Genomic DNA, 21,069 nt, shown 5'->3' on the forward strand with positions numbered 1-21,069 from the left:
TTCCACTTAACGTGGACCTAAAGGGAAAGGAGTATTTAAACAGTCTTGGTGCAAAATCTCCTACCTTTTTGTGTACACAGCTCTTGTGCAGAGTTGTGTGTTGCCATGGTTACAGTCAATATGTGTAGTCTGATCCTACAATCATACGCAACTCCACACCGCCAGCTGTAGAGGAACAGGCATACGAGCGAGACTGCGGAGTCAGACTACACAGCAGATTTGTTTGTAGTCTGTAACCATGGAAACACAGGTCAACATTTTTAGTTTTTTCCCTTGTCGGGGCCACTTGAAGCTCCCAGTCCGCCCCTGCACACAGGTTCTGCTGACATATGTTGTGCCTGACTGACCTGTGAGAGGCACCTGAATAGGAAATCTTCCCACAACGCATCAAGATTTATCCTTTCAGGAACCTTATAAGGGGTCATTTATGAAGACCGGCGTCTAAAAACACCGTTCATAATATCTCTTCAGCTGGCGGTGAATGGCGCCGGCCGCTCCATAACTTCAGCGTATCCACCGCCTGTCTAAATCTACGCCAGATTCCTTGTTGTCTTACATTTACACCATTTTCTACGCCTAAAACAGGCGTAAAAGATGCCAAATGAGACGGGCCCACGCCATGCCCACTTTTGCAAGAAAAGTCGCAGATTGCGGCGCAAAGAACCCCATAGTTTTCATTTAAAATATTTTAGCAGGCGGCAGTGCCCTTTAACACTGCAGCGAGGCCGACTGCCACCACATATGAATATTTGCCCGCCTGTGTTACTGGCATGCCCACAGTCCTGTAGTTTGTTCTCCCTGGATTGTCACATCATTGTGTCCGCCATAACTCTCATCATTGTTCCAGGACTTTGGCAGAACTTGAGTGGAGTGTGATTGCCGCGTTCAGACGCTGATGCTCCGTGTGCGGCGCTGGCCGCAGAGCCGTGTGGCTGGCTAATAAAACCCCTGATAACTTCACATTGGCACATTCTGTACAAGCTGTTAAATGTACGAGCGGAGCCCCTCTCAGAGGAAGACCTGACCTTCTCCGATGGCTGGCACCGCCACAGGGAACGGTTTTAATTGTACTTCCATCTGTGTCGGGGGATGAAACGAGATGCCAGGAAGCGGATCCCTTTTGAAGCTAAATTTATTTTTCTTATTTGTTTCAAGTCAGTGTAAAAAGATGTGATTATTCGGCTGATATTGCGCTGGAGAAGCCAGGTCTGCCCTGTGTAATGAGGAGGCCCCACCTCTCGGCTCTGTCGTATCTCGCTGACAGTGTTACGTTTGGAAACTATAAGGAGCTTTCATTAGGAAAAATAGAGAGGAAGTCATGAAAAGGGAAAAAGAATGAATCTGCTGAAACATTTACTGATAAAACCCAGCACAGTGGTTCCTGATGTCTTCTTCCAGCCAGTGACCACTACCACCCCCATCATCACCACCTCACTCACGTCCTAAAGGCTCATGCACACAAACGTATTTTCTTTCCGTTCCGGTGTTTTCTTGCAGACCGTATGCGGAACCATTCATTTCAAGGGGTCCGCAAAAAAAAAAAAAAAGAAAGTTACTCCGTGTGCATTCTGTTTGCGTATGTCCGTATTTCCGTTCCGCAAAAAAATAGAACATGTCCCATTATTGTTGGCATTACGGACAAGAATAGGACTGTTCTATTAGGGGCCAGCTGTTCCGTAAAATTTGAAATTCTCATGTACACGATGCAGACTTTAAAATCCGCAGCACGTCAATTTATTTTATTTTTCCTGACCCGTTCACTTCAATGGGACGAGTAAAATCCGCACTGAATCTGCTGCAAATCCGCATGCTAATCCACAGCAATTGATGCGGATCGATAACACGGATTTCTCTGCGAAAACTTGCGAATATCAGTGCGGATTCTCTGCACATAAATCCTGAACGTGTGCAATTACCCTAGGACTCTTTCCTTCTCCACTGTGCCGGCTCAGGAGAACATGGTGCGTGCCGAGAGAGGCGCATGCCATGTTCTATCGCGATAGAAACAAAATCTCTATCGTTGGCCAAATTTATATAGTTTATATTGCATATTGTCTATATTGCCCACCCGTAACACGGCCGTTGCCATATTGCGGCCCGCGTACTACATACTGGCCGTGAGCACCCCGCATCACAATCCGGGAAATGCGGAACGGAAGCATGGATCAGAAGCCCACGTAGTGCTTCCGTGGTGTTTCTGTCTGTGCCTCCTCACTGCAATAAAATAGAACATCTTTTTTTTACGGTGCGGATGGATCACAGACCCATTCAAGTTGAATGGGTCTCGATCCGTCCCGGCCGCCGCACAGATGTTGCCCGTGCATTGGGGACCACAAATTGCGGTCCCCAATGCACGGAATGGCCGCACAATGGCGGCTGTGTGCTGGAGGCCTTAAGGATAGCAGCAGGAAGGGGGAAGAGGCTGTACATGGAGGCTGTTTGGAGGAAGGAAAGCCGCCAAGGGAAGGCAGCAGCATGCTGGACTCACAGATCACATGTATCACTGGGAGGGACACGCCCACATGAGATGGGAGTGGGTTGTAAACTGAATATCGGGGTCTGAAAATGAATTGAGGAGTGAAGATTGCGGCATCAATCTTAGTGCAACTTAAGGAACCATATATATATTTTTTCCATATCAAAGGTCTTTATAATCTTTAAAGTAGATCTCCAGGCTTCTCAGCCTTCTTAAGGCCCCTCCCTTCAGTCTTTGTACAGAATTTTCAGATTTTTTTCCTTTTTCTTTATAAAGTTTTTCATTGCTTTTAATTTTTAATCTTGCTGTCCATGCATAGACTTACACTTATACTCACCAGCCACTCAGAACAAGCAGAGCTGCAGTGTAAAGCATGGATTAGATGCCAAATTATCAGGGCCCTGGAAGTTTGGTTTCAGACTCCAATATATAATGAAACTTGAGTCACTGATCATAGCTGTGCTCTAATGGTCAGTTTTTAAGCCAGTGACTCGATTTGCTGTTAAAGGGGCGAGTCTGTGAAGTAACCGTCTATCCCCAGGATGCCAGAGGCACCAGTCTATATATATAGGAAACAACTGCTGCATTTCAGCACCTCCTGTTGCCCAATGTTTCCTAATTACCTCCCCAGGGCTGAACGTGTTACATGTAATTAGAAGGCCCGATGCATCACGTGGGTATTATTAGGCCCTCGTCCCTTTGATGGTTGGAGAAACGCAGTCCTGGATGACGCCAATAACGGAAAGTGTGTGACATTGTGTAGATTAAAGGCGAGACCTTACTTAGAGATCACTCCTGGAGCACATACCCTCAGAAGCTGGTGATGAGATGGTCCTGGTGAGGACATTTTCACATGGCTCCCATGCTATTGGGAAATCATCAAAGAACAGTTGGACAGCACATGTAAGTTCTAGAGAACATCCAGGAGGGGGAGAGAAATGAGATTTGTACATTCTGAGCACATGTTGATCTCTGCTCTCCGTCTACAGAGTGACCCAGTTTGCTAAATTTCCATAAGGAGCCAAATATATAATGTATCGTATCCAAGCGCGGCTATTATACCTTTTAACTAATGTCATTCAACGAGGTCTAACTGACTCAGCTGCTGATACGGAATACTGTTACTCATATATGACGCTCCACCAAGTTGTTTCTTGCTCCAACATACTGATTAATTGCATACAGTATTTTTTTTATAGGGGTGCCAAATCCTTGGGAAAGCTACTAAATTTGCATTCCCTGCTGTTACCACTAGAGGGAGCTCAGGAGTTTACAGCATACAGTGTATAAATAGTATGCAGTAAGCTCCTGAGCTCCCTCTAGTGGTGGCTACAGGGAGCACATTTTTAGCATTTGTCGTCTTGTCTGTGCAGGGGCTCTGAAGCTCTTGTTATATTCTGATAAATGTCAAGTACATTTTCATTCTTTTAGCGCCAAATGAGTGAAGACGTCTTGTTCTTTTTACCATTGGAGAAGTTTTCGCTTTGCTCTTTGTCGCCCCCACTTTGTGTGCGCTACAGAGGAGTCAGGGAAGGAAAGTGACAACCGTGGTGAGCAAATTTGTGCTTTATAATTGTAGTTGTTACTATTCAAGCCCGCTCCGCTGTTACGTAAAGGGAATTTTTTCCACCCGATGAAGAATAAAAGGGCTTTCCTAAACTCTGCAGCGGCGCTTAGGTCCTTCCATGTAACCCTCTCACTATGGGACACCCGTATATAATGCCCAGAGAGTGTGTCATATGTGTGAGCATGTGTAAGGATACGTTGTGTGTGTATGTTTGTATGTACCTGCATATGCTTCATACGTATCCATAGGCCTCTATTCGGAGTGTCCTGTAAGTGTAGATTTAGTTTTTTAGCTGTATGGAATAGCACAGTCTGCTGCACTCTTCCATCCCTGGGCAGTCCAAAAATCTACTGCATGGTGTATAATTTTTATTATTTTTTTGGATATGGGAACCCATAGGCCAGGGATGCCACTGTACAGAGAGTCCTCCCAACCTCTACCTCCGTCAGACTCTGCAGAACATAGTACACCCAGGTGGTGCCCATGTGGGCTGTCCCCTCCCCCACAGGGTGTTTAGCAGTTGAGCATCATGCCGCCCCCACACCATGGCCCCAAATTAGGATCACAATGAAATCAATTTCCCCCCCGTTGTATGCGGTTTCTGCGCCCTGTAAATTCTCATTTTGCGTGGAGTTACATTTTAAGACCTAATTAGGAAGATGGAATGTTTTCTCCAACTTTCAACCAGTTTCCGGATAATATAAAATGACAAAAAAAAACTGAGAACACTTAAAAGTGACATTTCACATTCCACGGCAGCTTTAGTTATTTCTAGTTACATAAATTGCTGGTTTTCTGGGAAATTACAGTAGTAAGCCAGAACATCTACAGAGCGCGTGCGGCGGCGCAGGAACAAAGCGCTTTGAATGAAGGGATCATCACATGGGGAGCCATTTAGAGCCTAAATATTTGTTTCCATTGTCTTATTTTTGGGCTGTTTTATTGGCAACATCTGTGATTCCTAGCGTTCAGCTAATGAGTCCTCCAGCATTTTAGCAGATTGAGAATTATTAGTGGAGGAGTGTGTGCCGCCTCACCTGATGAAATGCCCATAGGGCGACCTAGCCATGGCGGCTCAGTGACTGACGTAGGTGTCCGCGGCCGTCCGGTCGCAGAGAATATTTCCTCCCAGGTCTTTGGTTTTCTGTAATTAAAGAGGCGCTCCCATCTTGTAAAGAAATGGCGTATTGCTAGCATATAGTATCATTTCGCAATTGGTGCAGGTCCAACCTGGGAGAAACCCCACCGACGCGGCCACAACGCTTGTGTATCACTGCTTCCCTTACTACATTGTCCTTGCACTTGAATAGGGCCGTGCACCACTTCACTGCGGAGAAGGGGGCGCAGCACAAAAATACTCTCAGCATAACACACCCCCCCCCCTTCTCCAAATCAGCTGTTTAAAGCACTCACTGGAGCACCACGGCCTCCTCGCAGCTTACCAAGCACAGCACCATCTATTGGATTGTGGTTGTGCTTGGTATTGCAGCTCTGGACCATTCACTTGAATGGGACTGAACTGTGTCTAGGACAGGGATCAGCAACGTTCAGCCCCCCCAGCTGTGGTGATACTACAACTCCCAGCATGCATACTTGCTTGGCTGTTCTTTGAACGCCCATAGAAATGAGTGAAGCATGCTGAGAGTTGTAGTTTCACAACAGCTGGAGCGCCGGAGGATGCTGACCCCTGGTCAAGGGTTTAATTGATTAACGTGTCTTCATAAGGCCTAGAAAGAGACTGATCAGCAGAGGTAGGGGAGTTCGACTCCCACCTGTCCGGAGGATAGACCGTCAGTATCAAACTCCCAGAAAACAGCTTACTTTGGGGCACTGAATAATACGGTATGATGGCCGGGTCGCTGGGTTTAATATGTAATTATTACATAGAATTACAGGTACATCACATAATATAACCCGTCAGGGCGACATGTGGTTGGTTTTACTGTGTGGCTGCTCAGTTTTCTATTACCAGTACATACTGGATCTCAGGCCGCGGGAGATCACACTGTTAACATGAGCTCCATCACCCTCCATATAGCACCTGAGGGGTTCTTGATCATTTTGTCGCCTCTTGAAGATGTTTCTTCTTTTTATCATTTGACCTCACATGGATCTGATACGCCTCCATTGAGACCCTCTGCTCATTCGGTGCCTCAACTGTGCATGCTTCATGCCTCGGTGTGCCTCTGTGACATAAGAGGACCTGTCACCACAAAATGCAATACAATCTGCAGGCAGCCTGTGATGGAGCAGAAGCTGAGCGGATTGATATATAGTTTTGCATCAGATTTATTTGTTTTTTTTTTATGGAGAGGGGGCGATTTAAACTTTATTTTCTTTATTTTTTTTTTATTTTTTTATGATTTTGAAGCTCATATTTGAGCATACAAAATCCAATATATATTTTTTTAATTCTGAACAGTCATGGTCTCACCCGATCGCGGTAATCAGCTGCTGGTCTCTGCTGTTTGAAACAGCAGAGATCTGTCGGCCATGATGCCCGCTGCACTTGTGTGCGGGCGCTTGTATGCCCATCGCTCCAGCGCCGTACATGTACAGCGCTGGTAGCGAAATGGTTAAGGGGCAGGATAGCAAGAAGTTGCTTTCCAGTTTTGCCATGAAAAGATTTGCATACTGCGGTGCTATTTTACTGCCCATGGCGGTTCCAGTGCATTGTAAGTATATCTCCTTGCCAAAAGTGAAATAGCTGTGGGTGAGGATAAATGTGGGGAGTTGTAGTACAGACTCTAAGACAATCCCATTACCCTCCAGGTATACTCGGCAAGCAGTTAAAGGCTATGTACTCCTTCAGAGGCTTTTTTTTAACGATTGTATGTTACTCATTTTTGGCTAAAAATCCTTTTTTCAATTGACCTTTATTAAAAATATTGAGCCATTCTGTCACAGAGTTAACTGTTTTTCTAACTGTGTGACTTGTTCTTTCACTTTGTGTCGGTCATCTAATAAGCCTTCTCTCTAAACTACTGAGAGGTCATAAATTTAAGCCACATTCTTATCAGTAATATAATAACTGAGCTATAAGATAAGAGATAAGGTGTCCGTCAGCTCCTCAACTGACGGAAAAGAGAGAAAATCCAAAGGGTGCTTCTAGGGATTCTCAGCTCTGTACAGAGAAAAGGACTCCATAGCTCAAAATGAGTACAATGCAATAATAAAAAAAAATGCCCCCAAAGGTGTCCATAGCCTTTAAATCATCATTGTGTGAGATATTTGAATACAAGGTTCCACATTCATCGTGGCCAAGATTGTGCCATTCATTCCACCGTGTCTCTGTTCTTATTGTATATATATTGCTGTTTCTTCATACATTCTTGTAGTTACCTGATGAAGGGCCCGATGTCTGGATCGTTCGCTAGGTCACATCATTGCACCAAAGTAGTTTTCTACTGGCTAACACAGTACCAGACCTTCTCCTTTTTCTTTATACTGTGCAGAGACACAGCCTAAACTGGGAGCATCCAGTTGGTAATTCATTCATAAACTTCTAGTAGTAACAATAGAGGAACAGTACACCTGAGAAGAGTTATAAGAATAGATTATTACATAGGAAATGCTAGTAGTTACTGCTCCTTTTCAGGTCTGGTGCATATCTCAGATATTCCGGATACGCGCAGTCACTTTATATCTGCAGTGTTTACTTTTCATTTCTGTTTATTCGTTATAATTTCCTTTTCTTCTATTTTACTTTTTATTGTGTTCCATAATATAATTAAAGTATTTTATAAACGTGAGGATCTAATTATTATGGAATTAGTTCTAATTTGCTGCTTGAAACAAGATTTGGTTAATTAAGGGGCTTTGTTTGCATTATATTAATATGGAAGGAAATGAAACCTATGAAACATGGTAAATCACTAGAATCTGTGGCGCGTTACCCCGGAGTCTGATAGGCTGCAGACATGGGTTCTCTGTCAGAATCATTTACACATACAGACTACAGCGCCAGTGAATCCAGCGCGCTCACATATTTTTCCTGCATGTCCCCTGGATATCTCCACCTCTTTACAGGCAGCCCCTCGGGTGTCTCCAGTGATAAGAGACATGGTCTCCGGCATGAGACAGTCTGGCCTCTTATCTCCACAGAGATCACACTGTAAGCTAAATAAACCCGCACCTGTTAGGCCACAATGTAACGTTCTGCTTGTACACAGGCAGAAGCCAATTTATTACTTCTCTATCTCTGAATGACAGTAAGTGGTGCTCGGACGTCCTGCTGTCTCAAATTGAAAAGTCTGAAGAAAACTGCATGTCCGTGACGTCCTCTGTATGGATAGGGCAAGTGATGCTGTAAATTCTGAGCGTTAAAACTAAACTGAGCGCTATCTGATAATTGTGTGATCTTCTACAAAAGAAGTGGATTCTGGCATTTCCTTCCCTGACCATTCATCTCATGAGACGTGTGTAACAATCAAAGATGTTGACATATCCACTACTGAGCATACACATTACATTACTTATCCTGTACTGATCCTGAGTTACATCCTGTATTATACTCCAGAGCAGCACTCACTATTCTGCTGGTGCAGTCACTGTGTACATACATTACTTATCCTGTACTGATCCTGAGTTACATCCTGTATTATACTCCAGAGCTGCACTCACTATTCTGCTGGTGCAGTCACTGTGTACATACATTACTTATCCTGTACTGATCCTGAGTTACATCCTATATTATACTCCAGAGCTGCACTCACTATTCTGCTGGTGCAGTCACTGTGTACATACATTACTTATCCTGTACTGATCCTGAGTTACATCCTGTATTATACTCCAGAGCTGCACTCACTATTCTGCTGGTGCAGTCACTGTGTACATACATTACTTATCCTGTACTGATCCTGAGTTACATCCTATATTATACTCCAGAGCTGCACTCACTATTCTGCTGGTGCAGTCACTGTGTACATACATTACTTATCCTGTACTGATCCTGAGTTACATCCTGTATTATACTCCAGAGCTGCACTCACTATTCTGCTGGTGCAGTCACTGTGTACATACATTACTTATCCTGTACTGATCCTGAGTTACATCCTGTATTATACTCCAGAGCTGCACTCACTATTCTGCTGGTGCAGTCACTGTGTACATACATTACTTATCCTGTACTGATCCTGAGTTACATCCTGTATTATACTCCAGAGCTGCACTCACTATTCTGCTGGTGCAGTCACTGTGTACATACATTACTTATCCTGTACTGATCCTGAGTTACATCCTGTATTATACTCCAGAGCTGCACTCACTATTCTGCTGGTGCAGTCACTGTGTACATACATTACTTATCCTGTACTGATCCTGAGTTACATCCTGTATTATACTCCAGAGCTGCACTCACTATTCTGCTGGTGCAGTCACTGTGTACATACATTACTTATCCTGTACTGATCCTGAGATACATCCTGTATTATACTCCAGAGCAGCACTCACTATTCTGCTGGTGCAGTCACTGTGTACATACATTACTTATCCTGTACTGTTCCTGAGTTACATCCTGTATTATACTCCAGAGCTGCACTCACTATTCTGCTGGTGCAGTCACTGTGTACATACATTACTGATCCTGAGATACATCCTGTATTATACTCCAGAGCAGCACTCACTATTCTGCTGGTGCAGTCACTGTGTACATACATTACTTATCCTGTACTGATCCTGAGTTACATCCTGTATTATACTCCAGAGCTGCACTCACTATTCTGCTGGTGCAGTCACTGTGTACATACATTACTTATCCTGTACTGATCCTGAGTTACATCCTATATTATACTCCAGAGCTGCACTCACTATTCTGCTGGTGCAGTCACTGTGTACATACATTACTTATCCTGTACTGATCCTGAGTTACATCCTGTATTATACTCCAGAGCTGCACTCACTATTCTGCTGGTGCAGTCACTGTGTACATACATTACTTATCCTGTACTGATCCTGAGTTACATCCTATATTATACTCCAGAGCTGCACTCACTATTCTGCTGGTGCAGTCACTGTGTACATACATTACTTATCCTGTACTGATCCTGAGTTACATCCTGTATTATACTCCAGAGCTGCACTCACTATTCTGCTGGTGCAGTCACTGTGTACATACATTACTTATCCTGTACTGATCCTGAGTTACATCCTATATTATACTCCAGAGCTGCACTCACTATTCTGCTGGTGCAGTCACTGTGTACATACATTACTTATCCTGTACTGATCCTGAGTTACATCCTGTATTATACTCCAGAGCTGCACTCACTATTCTGCTGGTGCAGTCACTGTGTACATACATTACTTATCCTGTACTGATCCTGAGTTACATCCTATATTATACTCCAGAGCTGCACTCACTATTCTGCTGGTGCAGTCACTGTGTACATACATTACTTATCCTGTACTGATCCTGAGTTACATCCTGTATTATACTCCAGAGCTGCACTCACTATTCTGCTGGTGCAGTCACTGTGTACATACATTACTTATCCTGTACTGATCCTGAGATACATCCTGTATTATACTCCAGAGCAGCACTCACTATTCTGCTGGTGCAGTCACTGTGTACATACATTACTTATCCTGTACTGATCCTGAGTTACATCCTGTATTATACTCCAGAGCTGCACTCACTATTCTGCTGGTGCAGTCACTGTGTACATACATTACTTATCCTGTACTGATCCGGAGTTACATCCTGTATTATACTCCAGAGCTGCACTCACTATTCTGCTGGTGCAGTCACTGTGTACATACATTACTTATCCTGTACTGATCCTGAGTTACATCCTGTATTATACTCCAGAGCTGCACTCACTATTCTGCTGGTGCAGTCACTGTGTACATACATTACTTATCCTGTACTGATCCTGAGTTACAGCCTATATTATACTCCAGAGCTGCACTCACTATTCTGCTGGTGCAGTCACTGTGTACATACATTACTTATCCTGTACTGATCCTGAGTTACATCCTATATTATACTCCAGAGCTGCACTCACTATTCTGCTGGTGCAGTCACTGTGTACATACATTACTTATCCTGTACTGATCCTGAGTTACATCCTGTATTATACTCCAGAGCTGCACTCACTATTCTGCTGGTGCAGTCACTGTGTACATACATTACTTATCCTGTACTGATCCTGAGTTACATCCTATATTATACTCCAGAGCTGCACTCACTATTCTGCTGGTGCAGTCACTGTGTACATACATTACTTATCCTGTACTGATCCTGAGATACATCCTGTATTATACTCCAGAGCAGCACTCACTATTCTGCTGGTGCAGTCACTGTGTACATACATTACTTATCCTGTACTGATCCTGAGTTACATCCTGTATTATACTCCAGAGCTGCACTCACTTTTCTGCTGATGCAGTCACTGTGTACATACATTACTTATCCTGTACTGATCCTGAGTTACATCCTGTATTATACTCCAGAGCTGCACTCACTATTCTGCTGGTGCAGTCACTGTGTACATACATTACTTATCCTGTACTGATCCTGAGATACATCCTGTATTATACTCCAGAGCAGCACTCACTATTCTGCTGGTGCAGTCACTGTGTACATACATTACTTATCCTGTACTGATCCTGAGTTACATCCTGTATTATACTCCAGAGCTGCATTTACTATTCTGCTGGTGCAGTCACTGTGTACATACATTACTTATCCTGTACTGATCCTGAGTTACATCCTGTATTATACTCCAGAGCTGCACTCACTATTCTGCTGGTGCAGTCACTGTGTACATACATTACTTATCCTGTACTGATCCTGAGTTACATCCTGTATTATACTCCAGAGCTGCACTCACTATTCTGCTGGTGCAGTCACTGTGTACATACATTACTTATCCTGTACTGATCCTGAGTTACATCCTGTATTATACTCCAGAGCTGCACTCACTATTCTGCTGGTGCAGTCACTGTGTACATACATTACTTATCCTGTACTGATCCTGAGTTACAGCCTATATTATACTCCAGAGCTGCACTCACTATTCTGCTGGTGCAGTCACTGTGTACATACATTACTTATCCTGTACTGATCCTGAGTTACATCCTATATTATACTCCAGAGCTGCACTCACTATTCTGCTGGTGCAGTCACTGTGTACATACATTACTTATCCTGAGTTACATCCTGTATTATACTCCAGAGCTGCACTCACTATTCTGCTGACTGTTTTAGGAATCAGTCAGTACCTAACCACTTGTGTGAGCGCCTGTTATGTAGGGGTGTTAGCTCTTCCTACATCCGATGACTGTGTAGTTACTGGTGTAAACCTGACGCTTCCTTGAATGTCAGTCACCAGATCTGTCTGTGCGACACTGAACAAACAGGGGGTGATTTCATCTTGTGTGTCTGGAGAGTTATCAGTGCAGCTCTGAAGTACAGGGGTGAGATGTAGTGTTCTCCTCTTGCTCTGTGCAGTAGTCTGCTGTATGGCTGTACCAGTCAGTAAGTGCAGCTCTGGATGTGACTGGAGTATGAGCACAGTTATGAGATAAGTAAAGTATTTGCTCAATATAAAATGTAGATTAATCCTATAAAACGATGAGCAAGCAGCTGCTGTCAAGATACGGTCATCTCGTCCTCCGCTCCTTCTCCTTGCAGCTGCGTCTTGTATCTTCTCACAGACCCGGAGAAGTTGCTTTAATGTCTGAATTTTTAATCTATTGCTGAGATGCAGCGCTGGAAATCCCTAAAATACAGCCCTGTCAGGAGAAGCAAATAGCTTTCATGTGGATGTACACTGCAGAGCTGGCAGCGGCTCCGATCGTGCACGCCTTCATTTCTAGAATTCCTCACTTTCTGCCCGGGATTCATTCTCAGGACGCCCCATCTTCAAGGTGCCCCACACGGGCCATGTCTTCCGTTACGGCCTCTTCTGCTTTTTCAGCCCCTGGGACTCGATTTATTGTCACTGTAAAGTCTGACACAATGAAGACCCTCTGACCTCTCACCATGGAAATGGACGTCCTTACATACATTTTCTGCATTCTTGTCATTTTGTTAGCATTAGTAACGAGACCTCTACACAGCAAAGGAGGTCATAATGGCTTTAACCCCTTCAGCCAAAGCGGAAGTTTCGGGGCAGTTTTGGTCTGGAACTATGACAGGGGTGTTCTCTTCAGAGAGTAGCTGTCCCCTCTCCTGACATGTATTTCCCATGAAATAATTACAGAGCATCTTTTGTGACAAGTCTGCATGATGCCGTTCCTCTGTTATTCCTCCTGGATTTTTATTAACAAATTGGGAATTAGATGCCATTCCTCTTTTTAAAAAAGCTTGTCTGATGATGTCAGCAAGTGATCGGACAGTGTAAGGGCAGGCCCCCACAGCCTGGCCAAAATCTCAACTATTAGCGATAGGCAATGGGAAAGAAACAGCTTGATGCCACCTGAGAGTGCCCTGTCCCAGATGCTGGACGTGCTGCGTGGTGGTGTCTTTGGAGCGTGTAGTGATGCACTCTAGGGTGACACCCAGTGTTCAGTTTATTTATGAATTTTTATGGGGTATAAGAGAGGAACAGCACAAGATGCTGCTGAAGGGTTTGCTTTGTATTAGGCCTCGGTTTAATGCCCCTCAGTGCTGAGGCTTTGAGCATAAATGCACCCTGTGGTTCTGTAAAGATGCCAAGCATAAACCCGAGTGATAAAGATGTGTACATAGACAGGCTCTCGGGTGACCTAACGCCGGAGTTACACGGAGCAGATCAGCGAGCAAAATGCTGTTCATCAGGTGAAATGGTCTTTCGTGCAGACATCTAAATCATCGCTTCTGGACTGCAGATTGTGCTGTGTGAACAGTGCTCTGCTGCCCAGAATCAGGGCATCTGTATGAGGACGGGGGATTGTAGTAGTCATCATACAGCGGAGGTAAATGCAGCTTTTCTCCTCCTCTGACAAGCGGGCAATTATCGGGAAGATACGGTCCCTTCCCAGTAATTGTCTGCTCCCTCTGCGCATGTAAATGTGCATTAACGTAATAAAGGCAGTTGTTACAACAATGTTACCAACTGTTTAGACAAATGTTGCGCTTGCAGCAATTGTATAAAAAAAAAAGGATCCTTTACTAATAAACCTTGTTACTTTAACCACTGCCTTTTTATAAGACGTCGTTCACATCACTGGTCAGCCTTTCCGTTCTCCTGCTCCGTTTAGGCTAAGTTACTTGAGAGACACTCCTTGTATGTATCACCATTATAATTAAAGGGGTTCTCCATGATTTTAATATTGATGCCCTATCCTCAGGATAGGGCATCAATATCAAATCGGCAGGGGTCCGACACCCAGCACCCCCGCCCATCAGCTGTACGAAGAGAAGGGTGTGTTCCATGCTAGAGTTGCCTTCCCTTCATTGTTTACCTGCTCGTCGACGACATCGCAGCGGTGAGCAGTGTAATTACAAGAAGCCTCCCCGTTCACTTCTGTGGGACGGCTCTGTACGGTAATATTCAAGTGTATAGGATGGAGCCGTCCCATAGAAGTGAATGGGGCGGCTTCTTGTAGTTGCAGCTGCTCACCGCTGCGATGTCGACGGCGAGCAGGTAAATAATGAAGTGCGGCCTTCTCTTCAACTAGCTGATCATCGGGGTCCAGGTGTCGGACCCCCACCGATCTGATATTGACGACCTATCCTGAGGTCACTTACAAACCATACGTTGATGGGGCCGCGGCTGCCGTAAATACGTGTCCAGTTAAATCCGACATGTGTGAACAGACCCTTACTCTTCTGTTAGTAGATACAGTAGCCCAGCACCGGCATAGCGACCTCATCCATGTATGGTTTGTAAGTGACCTCGCTAAGATGAAGATCCTAATTATTTTCTTTTCCTCCTCAGCTCCAGTTCTGACATTCTTCGGGACATAGAGGAAGCCACAGTTCCGGAAGCGTCAAATTCTACCCTGTAAGTACCCTGTGAGTGAAGGCGCGTGTGTCAGTGGCCGAGATTAAGACTCCCTGGTATTGGTAATGACTTTCCCCTTTGAAGTGCTAGGAAATAAATTCAGCCGCTGAAATTAGATGTCACATCCCCCCGGGGTCACCTTTTCCCTGTTTAATATTTTCTGCAGCTTTTTAATATACTTAAAATATACTATTTTTTTCTATTTTCAAATTCTCTGCATACTGTCACTGAATGGAAACACCATTCTGGATCATGGCCTCCTCTCATAGAATATGCTCCTTATTTACTGGAATTGATAGATCTTTTGTGTAGCTATCAAGGAATACTTTGCAGCTTCTTGACGTTTTCTTTTACCATGTAAACGTGGCCTGATGAGATTGTCCCCAGAGGATTCCAGAGCTTCTTAAGAACCTCCATAAACCTCAAGACGAGGCTGTGACCGGAATGGCTCCTATAATTTGGACCCCTCTTCATACTTCACACATTCTCCATCCTAGCTTTATTTGAATGGTCTTCCATGTGGCCCACCAGCCGAGAATGGATGCTACTGTAGCAGACCTTCTAACCTATGACACTTATTAGGTCCTTACTGGTTCTAGAGTAAAATTGGAAGATTCTCATTCACACATTTTACTCATTTTTGGCTGTCATATTTTCAATTGGCCTTTATTAAAAATACTGAGCCATTCTGTCACAAAGGGTTAATTGTTTTTCTAGCTGTGTGACTGGTACTTTCACTTTGTGCCTCATCTAATAAACCTTATCTCCAAACAACTGGCCACATTCTTATCAGTAAGATAAGGACTGAGCTATGATAAGTGTTTAGGTGGTCGGAGATAAGGAGTCTGTCTGCTCCCCAGATGACAGAAAATCCAGAGGCTGCTACTAGAGTATCTCAGCTCTGTACACAAAAAAGGACTCTCTATTTTTAATAAAGACCAATTAAAAAAATGATTTTAGCTCAAAATACGTACAATGCAATAATTTAAAAAAAATTGCGCCCAAAGGTGTACATAGCCTTTAATTAAATTCAAGGTGCTCTTGCCGATTAAAGGGACAAATCTGTGAATAAAATAGGAATTCCCTGATATTTCAGCATTTCCTTCCTGTTTTCTGATGGCAGTTTTTGCTTCCTTCAATCAGCCCTGGCTCCTCACACGCTTCTACTCTCCATTTTGCAGCCTTCAGGGGCAGTAGATTGGTAGGGGTCACTTTCCTTTGTAACTGTCATATTTTAATTTTATTTGCTAGTTTATTAGAGCTCGGCATGTAAACCTGAGTGAGTCTGTCAACGATTGTCAAAAGATCTGTAATTACCTTATAATAACAGCTTTCATTAATGTCCCCGTCCCTTTTCACTGCTCCCTTAAGACAGTTGCTAGGGCTTGTCTGTCTCCGGCTAAGAAGGCAGGAAGACAGAGGGGCGGTCCTTCACACTGCAGGCCTGCACTAGGCTTCAGAGTGAGGAGGCGTGTCTCTCAGTAATCCAATCTGATTGGCTGGCTGGCTGGCTACAGCAAGTGTGTATGGGAAGTGAGGGAAAGCAGTTTTGGCTTCAGAGAACTGGTAGAGGAGCCATCTTGAGAAGTTCCTCATATTGTAAATATTTAAACAGCCGTCACTAAGGGAAAAACTCAAGGAAAACAGTGGTATGTGAAGAAACTAAAGATTGCTTTATGCATAATGCTGCTGCAGCAGTAACATATGCTAAAATAGATTTTTTTTTTTTTTATGAAGACATGACAGTTACACTTTAGATAAAGGTAAACTCAATCTAGATTGTAATATATTCCCAGCATCTCCTCAGACAGTGCCATCCTGGGACACTGCTTTCAGTGACTGGGGTCACTCAGTCTCGGGTTAGCCCCCATTATTGGGCTCAGAAGTGTTTTTTTGTTATAATAAAATATATGTCGCCTATTTTACGGAAGACTTTTCACCCCCAATCATGATCAGACAGTGGTGACATAGCTTAGCAATATAAGACTGATGTCTATGCTATTTTGTGTAGTCAGCTTTTTTAAAGGGGTTTTCCAGGTGTTTAATATTGATGACCTATCCCCAGGATTTGGCATCAATATCTGATCAGTGGGGATCCAACACCTGTATGTAGTGAGCCCCCTCTAGTGCTGGCTGTATAATCTGTATGCAGTGAGCTCCCTCTATTGGTGGCTGTATAATCAGTATGTAGTGAGCTCCCTCTAGTGGTGGCTGTATAATCTGTATGTAGTGAGCTCCTTCTAGTGGTGGCTGTATAATCTGTATGTAGTGAGCTCCCTCTAGTGGTGGCTGTATAATCAGGTGATTTTCCTATTTCATGACGTAAAGTCATGATTTTATTAAAGACACGGAGGCGAGTATTGCTATTCTCCTTCTTTACTCTGACCAATAGCAGCAAAGAACAAATAAAAATATTGAAACATGTCATCAGCCCCTCCCCATAGTCTCTCTATAACAGGCCACACCGCCTGCAAATCCTCCTCTTTCTTTGTAAATCCGAACCGAACAGTCCAACCGAACCGCCAACCAGGAACCGGAACAGCCGGGGAACAAAAGCGCCATCCATCCGGAAGCGAACAGGAACACCAGGAACGACCTTGAAGAACCTCCTGAAGCAGTCCACGTCACATGACCGGCTGGAACCAAACTGCCGACCCTCCGAACCAGGACGTAGAACAAAGGACACCACGGAACTGACCGATCTCAACCTGAAAAAAGGCGAAAACAGAGCCATGATAGAAGCAAATTGGTGCATTGTATTCACAAACAAATGGTTGCGACAAACCTACTCAGGAAAAAAACTCATAGAGTTAAATCAATATGCAAATGACACACAATCAAAAATCATTCCAACTTTAAAACTCACATAGGGAGGGAAAACGTAGGGTGGGCAATACTCGCCTCCGTGTCTTTAATAAAATCATGACTTTACGTCATGAAATAGGAAAATCACCTGATTTTATTACAAGACCCGGAGGCTCATATTGCAAGTTCAAAGTTAAGACAAATTCTCAATAATTGACGAAAAAACATGAGGACCTGGACGGAAGTAAAATTCCCTGAACGTGGAGACTCTGGACCAGTCCGCCAGCTTCAAAATGTCCTCCAGTCTGGAGCCAGAAACCGCTAAAGAGGTAGCAGACGCCCCCCTAGCAGAATGCGCCGAAAAAACAGAAGTATCCACGCCCGCAAGCTCCATGATCCACTTCATCCACCTAGCCAGCGTGGGAGTGGTCACTGGGGCAAATGGACGAATGGTCGAAAGGAAAAGATGCGGGAACTCACGTGACCGATGCGGAGAAGTGCGAGCCTCATACTCCCTGAGGCAGGCCACTGGGCAAAGTGAAGGTGAAGCCGGAAAAGCAGGATAAACCACCGAACGGATGTGGGTCTTAGTCCTCCTCGAGATGTCAAGAGACCCCTTCCGGGGTGTACGAGCGTGCATCAAAGTCCAAAGCCCGGACGTCTGAAACCCGCTTGCAGGAGATCAGGCAAAAGAGAGTGACGAGCTTCGCCGACAGCTGCCGAAGGGAAAGGTCCGCATTCTGAGGCCAAGAAGACAAAAAAGAAAGGACACAAGACACATCCCACGTGGCAGAAAATCTAGGTCTAGGAGGACGAGACATCCGAGAACCGCGCAGGAGGCGACACACTAAAGGATGTTGCCCCGCAGGGGTACCATCAAAACCTTGGTGAGAGGCAGAAATAGCCGATCTGAACAGGCTGATTGTGCGGTAAGCCTTGCCCTGGTCAAATAAAGAAGAAAGGAAATGCAAGATCTCTGTCACAGGTGCCGATACGGGATCCAAGTCCCTAGCCACGCACCAGCGAGCCCAAGATCCCCAGGCTGATCTGTAAGATCTTCTGGTGCCAGGGGCCCACGCATTTTCCAAGAGGACTCTAGCTGTTCCCGAAACTCCTGAGACCTCCCAGGGTCCCCTGAAATCCGACACGCCAGCAGGCGCAGGGATCCGTCCAGGAGAAGAGGATGTGGTTGGTGATTCGGACCTCGGAGGAGAGTCTGAGACGTCGGGAGCAGGTACGGGATCTCTATCATCATCTCCAGAAGGTGCGGAAACCACGACTGGGAGTTCCAAAAAGGGACCAGCAGCACCAGATCTGCCGAATAACGTCGCACCTGAATCAGAGTCCTCGGGATCAGCTGAAATGGAGGAAACGCGTAAAGCAGATCTCTGGACCAATCCTGCAGAAATGCGTCCACCGCTTCGGCTTCCGAGTCCGGGCGCCAACTGTAAAAACGTCGTAGTTGCGAGTTGAGACGGGAAGCAAACAGGTCGATGCAGCAAGGACCCCAAATTGACATTAAGGAACGGAACCCCGCGGGATCCAACTGCCAGTCGCTGGAATCGGAAAGATACCGAGAGCTCCAATCCGCGTGAATGTTCTGGACGCCAGGGAGATATTCCGCCAAAACAACCAACTCCTTGTCTAGACAGTAGTCCCAGAAATCCTTCGCCAGACGAGACAAGATGGTGGAGCGGGTTCCGCCCATGCCATTGATGTACCGCACCGCTGACACGTTGTCCATGCGAAGTTGGATGCAGGATCTGGCCGTGCCTTTCGTGAAACTCTTGATTGCAAATGATCCAGCCAACAGTTCCAGCGCATTGATGTGGAATCCCGCCTCGGCCTCTGACCAACCGCCTCCGGTCGTGATCCCCTCGCAGTGAGCTCCCCAGCCCGACAGGCTGGCATCCGAATCTACCACGAAATCCGGACGATGGCCGAAGATCGCCTTGCCGTTCCACGCACGCAGATTGTGGATCCACCAGGATAGTTCCTCCTTGGTCTCCTCGTCCAGCGAGATCCAATCCGCATAGGAAGCCCCCGCCCGAAGGTGGGAGATCTTCAGGCGCTGTAGAGCCCGGTAGTGAAGCGGGGCTGGGAAAACCGCCTGGATAGACGAGGCCAGCAGCCCTATGATCCGGGCTAGATGGCGTAGAGGGATCTGGGAAGATGACCGAGCTTTGCACAACTCCTTCCGTATGGACCGAACCTTGGCCGGAGGTAGGCTGAGCGTCCCTGCCGTGGCATCCACCAGAAACCCCAAGAACTCCATCACGTGAGACGGGGTGAGGCAAGACTTCTCCTGATTGAGGAGGAAACCCAGATCTGACAGAAGATCCATGGTCCAGCGAAGATGATCCAGTAACACTGACCGATTCTGGGCCATAATCAGAATGTCGTCCAGATATATGATGAGACGAACTCCACGACTGCGCAGCCACGCCATAGCCGGACGCATCAGCTTGGTGAAACACCAGGGAGCTGAAGAGAGGCCGAACGGGAGGCACGTGAATCGCCAAATCCTGTCCTGCCAAGAGAAACAGAGAAGGTTCCTGGACGCGTCCTCTACTGGGACAGTAAGATAAGCGTCCTTCAAGTCCAGCTTGACCATCCAATCGCCCATCTGAAGGAGGTCCCGAAGGAGATGGATGCCCTCCATCTTGAAATGGCGGTATCTGACGAACGCGTTGAGGGCGCGTAAATTGATAACAGGCCGAAGTTGGCCCCCCTTTTTTGCCACTAGAAAAATATTGCTGATTATCAGGCCAGGGGACATCGGAGCCGGTTCTATGGCTCCTTTGCGGACCAGGTCCGACAGTTCTGAGTCGACCAGCATGCGGTTCTCCGCTGAGAGTATCGCCGGGTGCGGGGGTGGGAGGGATAGTGGAGAGGACGTCAGCTCGATATGGAAACCCCTGACCGTGGACAGGACCCAACGGTCCGAGGTGATGTGGGACCAAGCTGGGGAAAAAAGACGTAGTCTGCCCCCTACACAAGCCTTTAAAGAATTGAAATGAGTTGGTAGACTCACCGTAGGGACGTCTAGAAGACGGATTTCCTCGATATCCTCTTGGACGCCAGGAGCTTCCTCGTGAAGGGAAGAACGAAGACTGTTCTCGTCTGTGCTCCTGGAATGAAGACCTCTGGGAGTAGGAGCCTCGGCCCGAACCACGGGACTGAAATTGGGCACGGCCGGACAGGCGGCCCCTGAAGCTGCCGGCCCTGGTAGAGACCCTACCGTGAAAAACTCGCTTCATGGAGGACTGGGCCTTGTCTAAGGCCGTGAA

General features: G+C 45.7%; 1 protein-coding gene across 1 annotated transcript in view; it reads left to right on the plus strand.

The window, feature by feature from the left end:
- Positions 1–21,069, plus strand: part of RAD18 (RAD18 E3 ubiquitin protein ligase) — a 241,939-nt gene that overhangs the window by 193,770 nt on the left and 27,100 nt on the right. Inside the window, exon 12 of the mRNA XM_044301938.1 lies at positions 14,909–14,974. Within this exon, the coding sequence (XP_044157873.1) occupies positions 14,909–14,974 (66 nt within the window). The remainder of the gene's footprint in view (positions 1–14,908; positions 14,975–21,069) is intronic.

This window comes from Bufo gargarizans, chromosome 7, assembly GCF_014858855.1.
Source record: "Bufo gargarizans isolate SCDJY-AF-19 chromosome 7, ASM1485885v1, whole genome shotgun sequence".
Taxonomy (NCBI): Eukaryota; Metazoa; Chordata; class Amphibia; order Anura; family Bufonidae; genus Bufo; species Bufo gargarizans.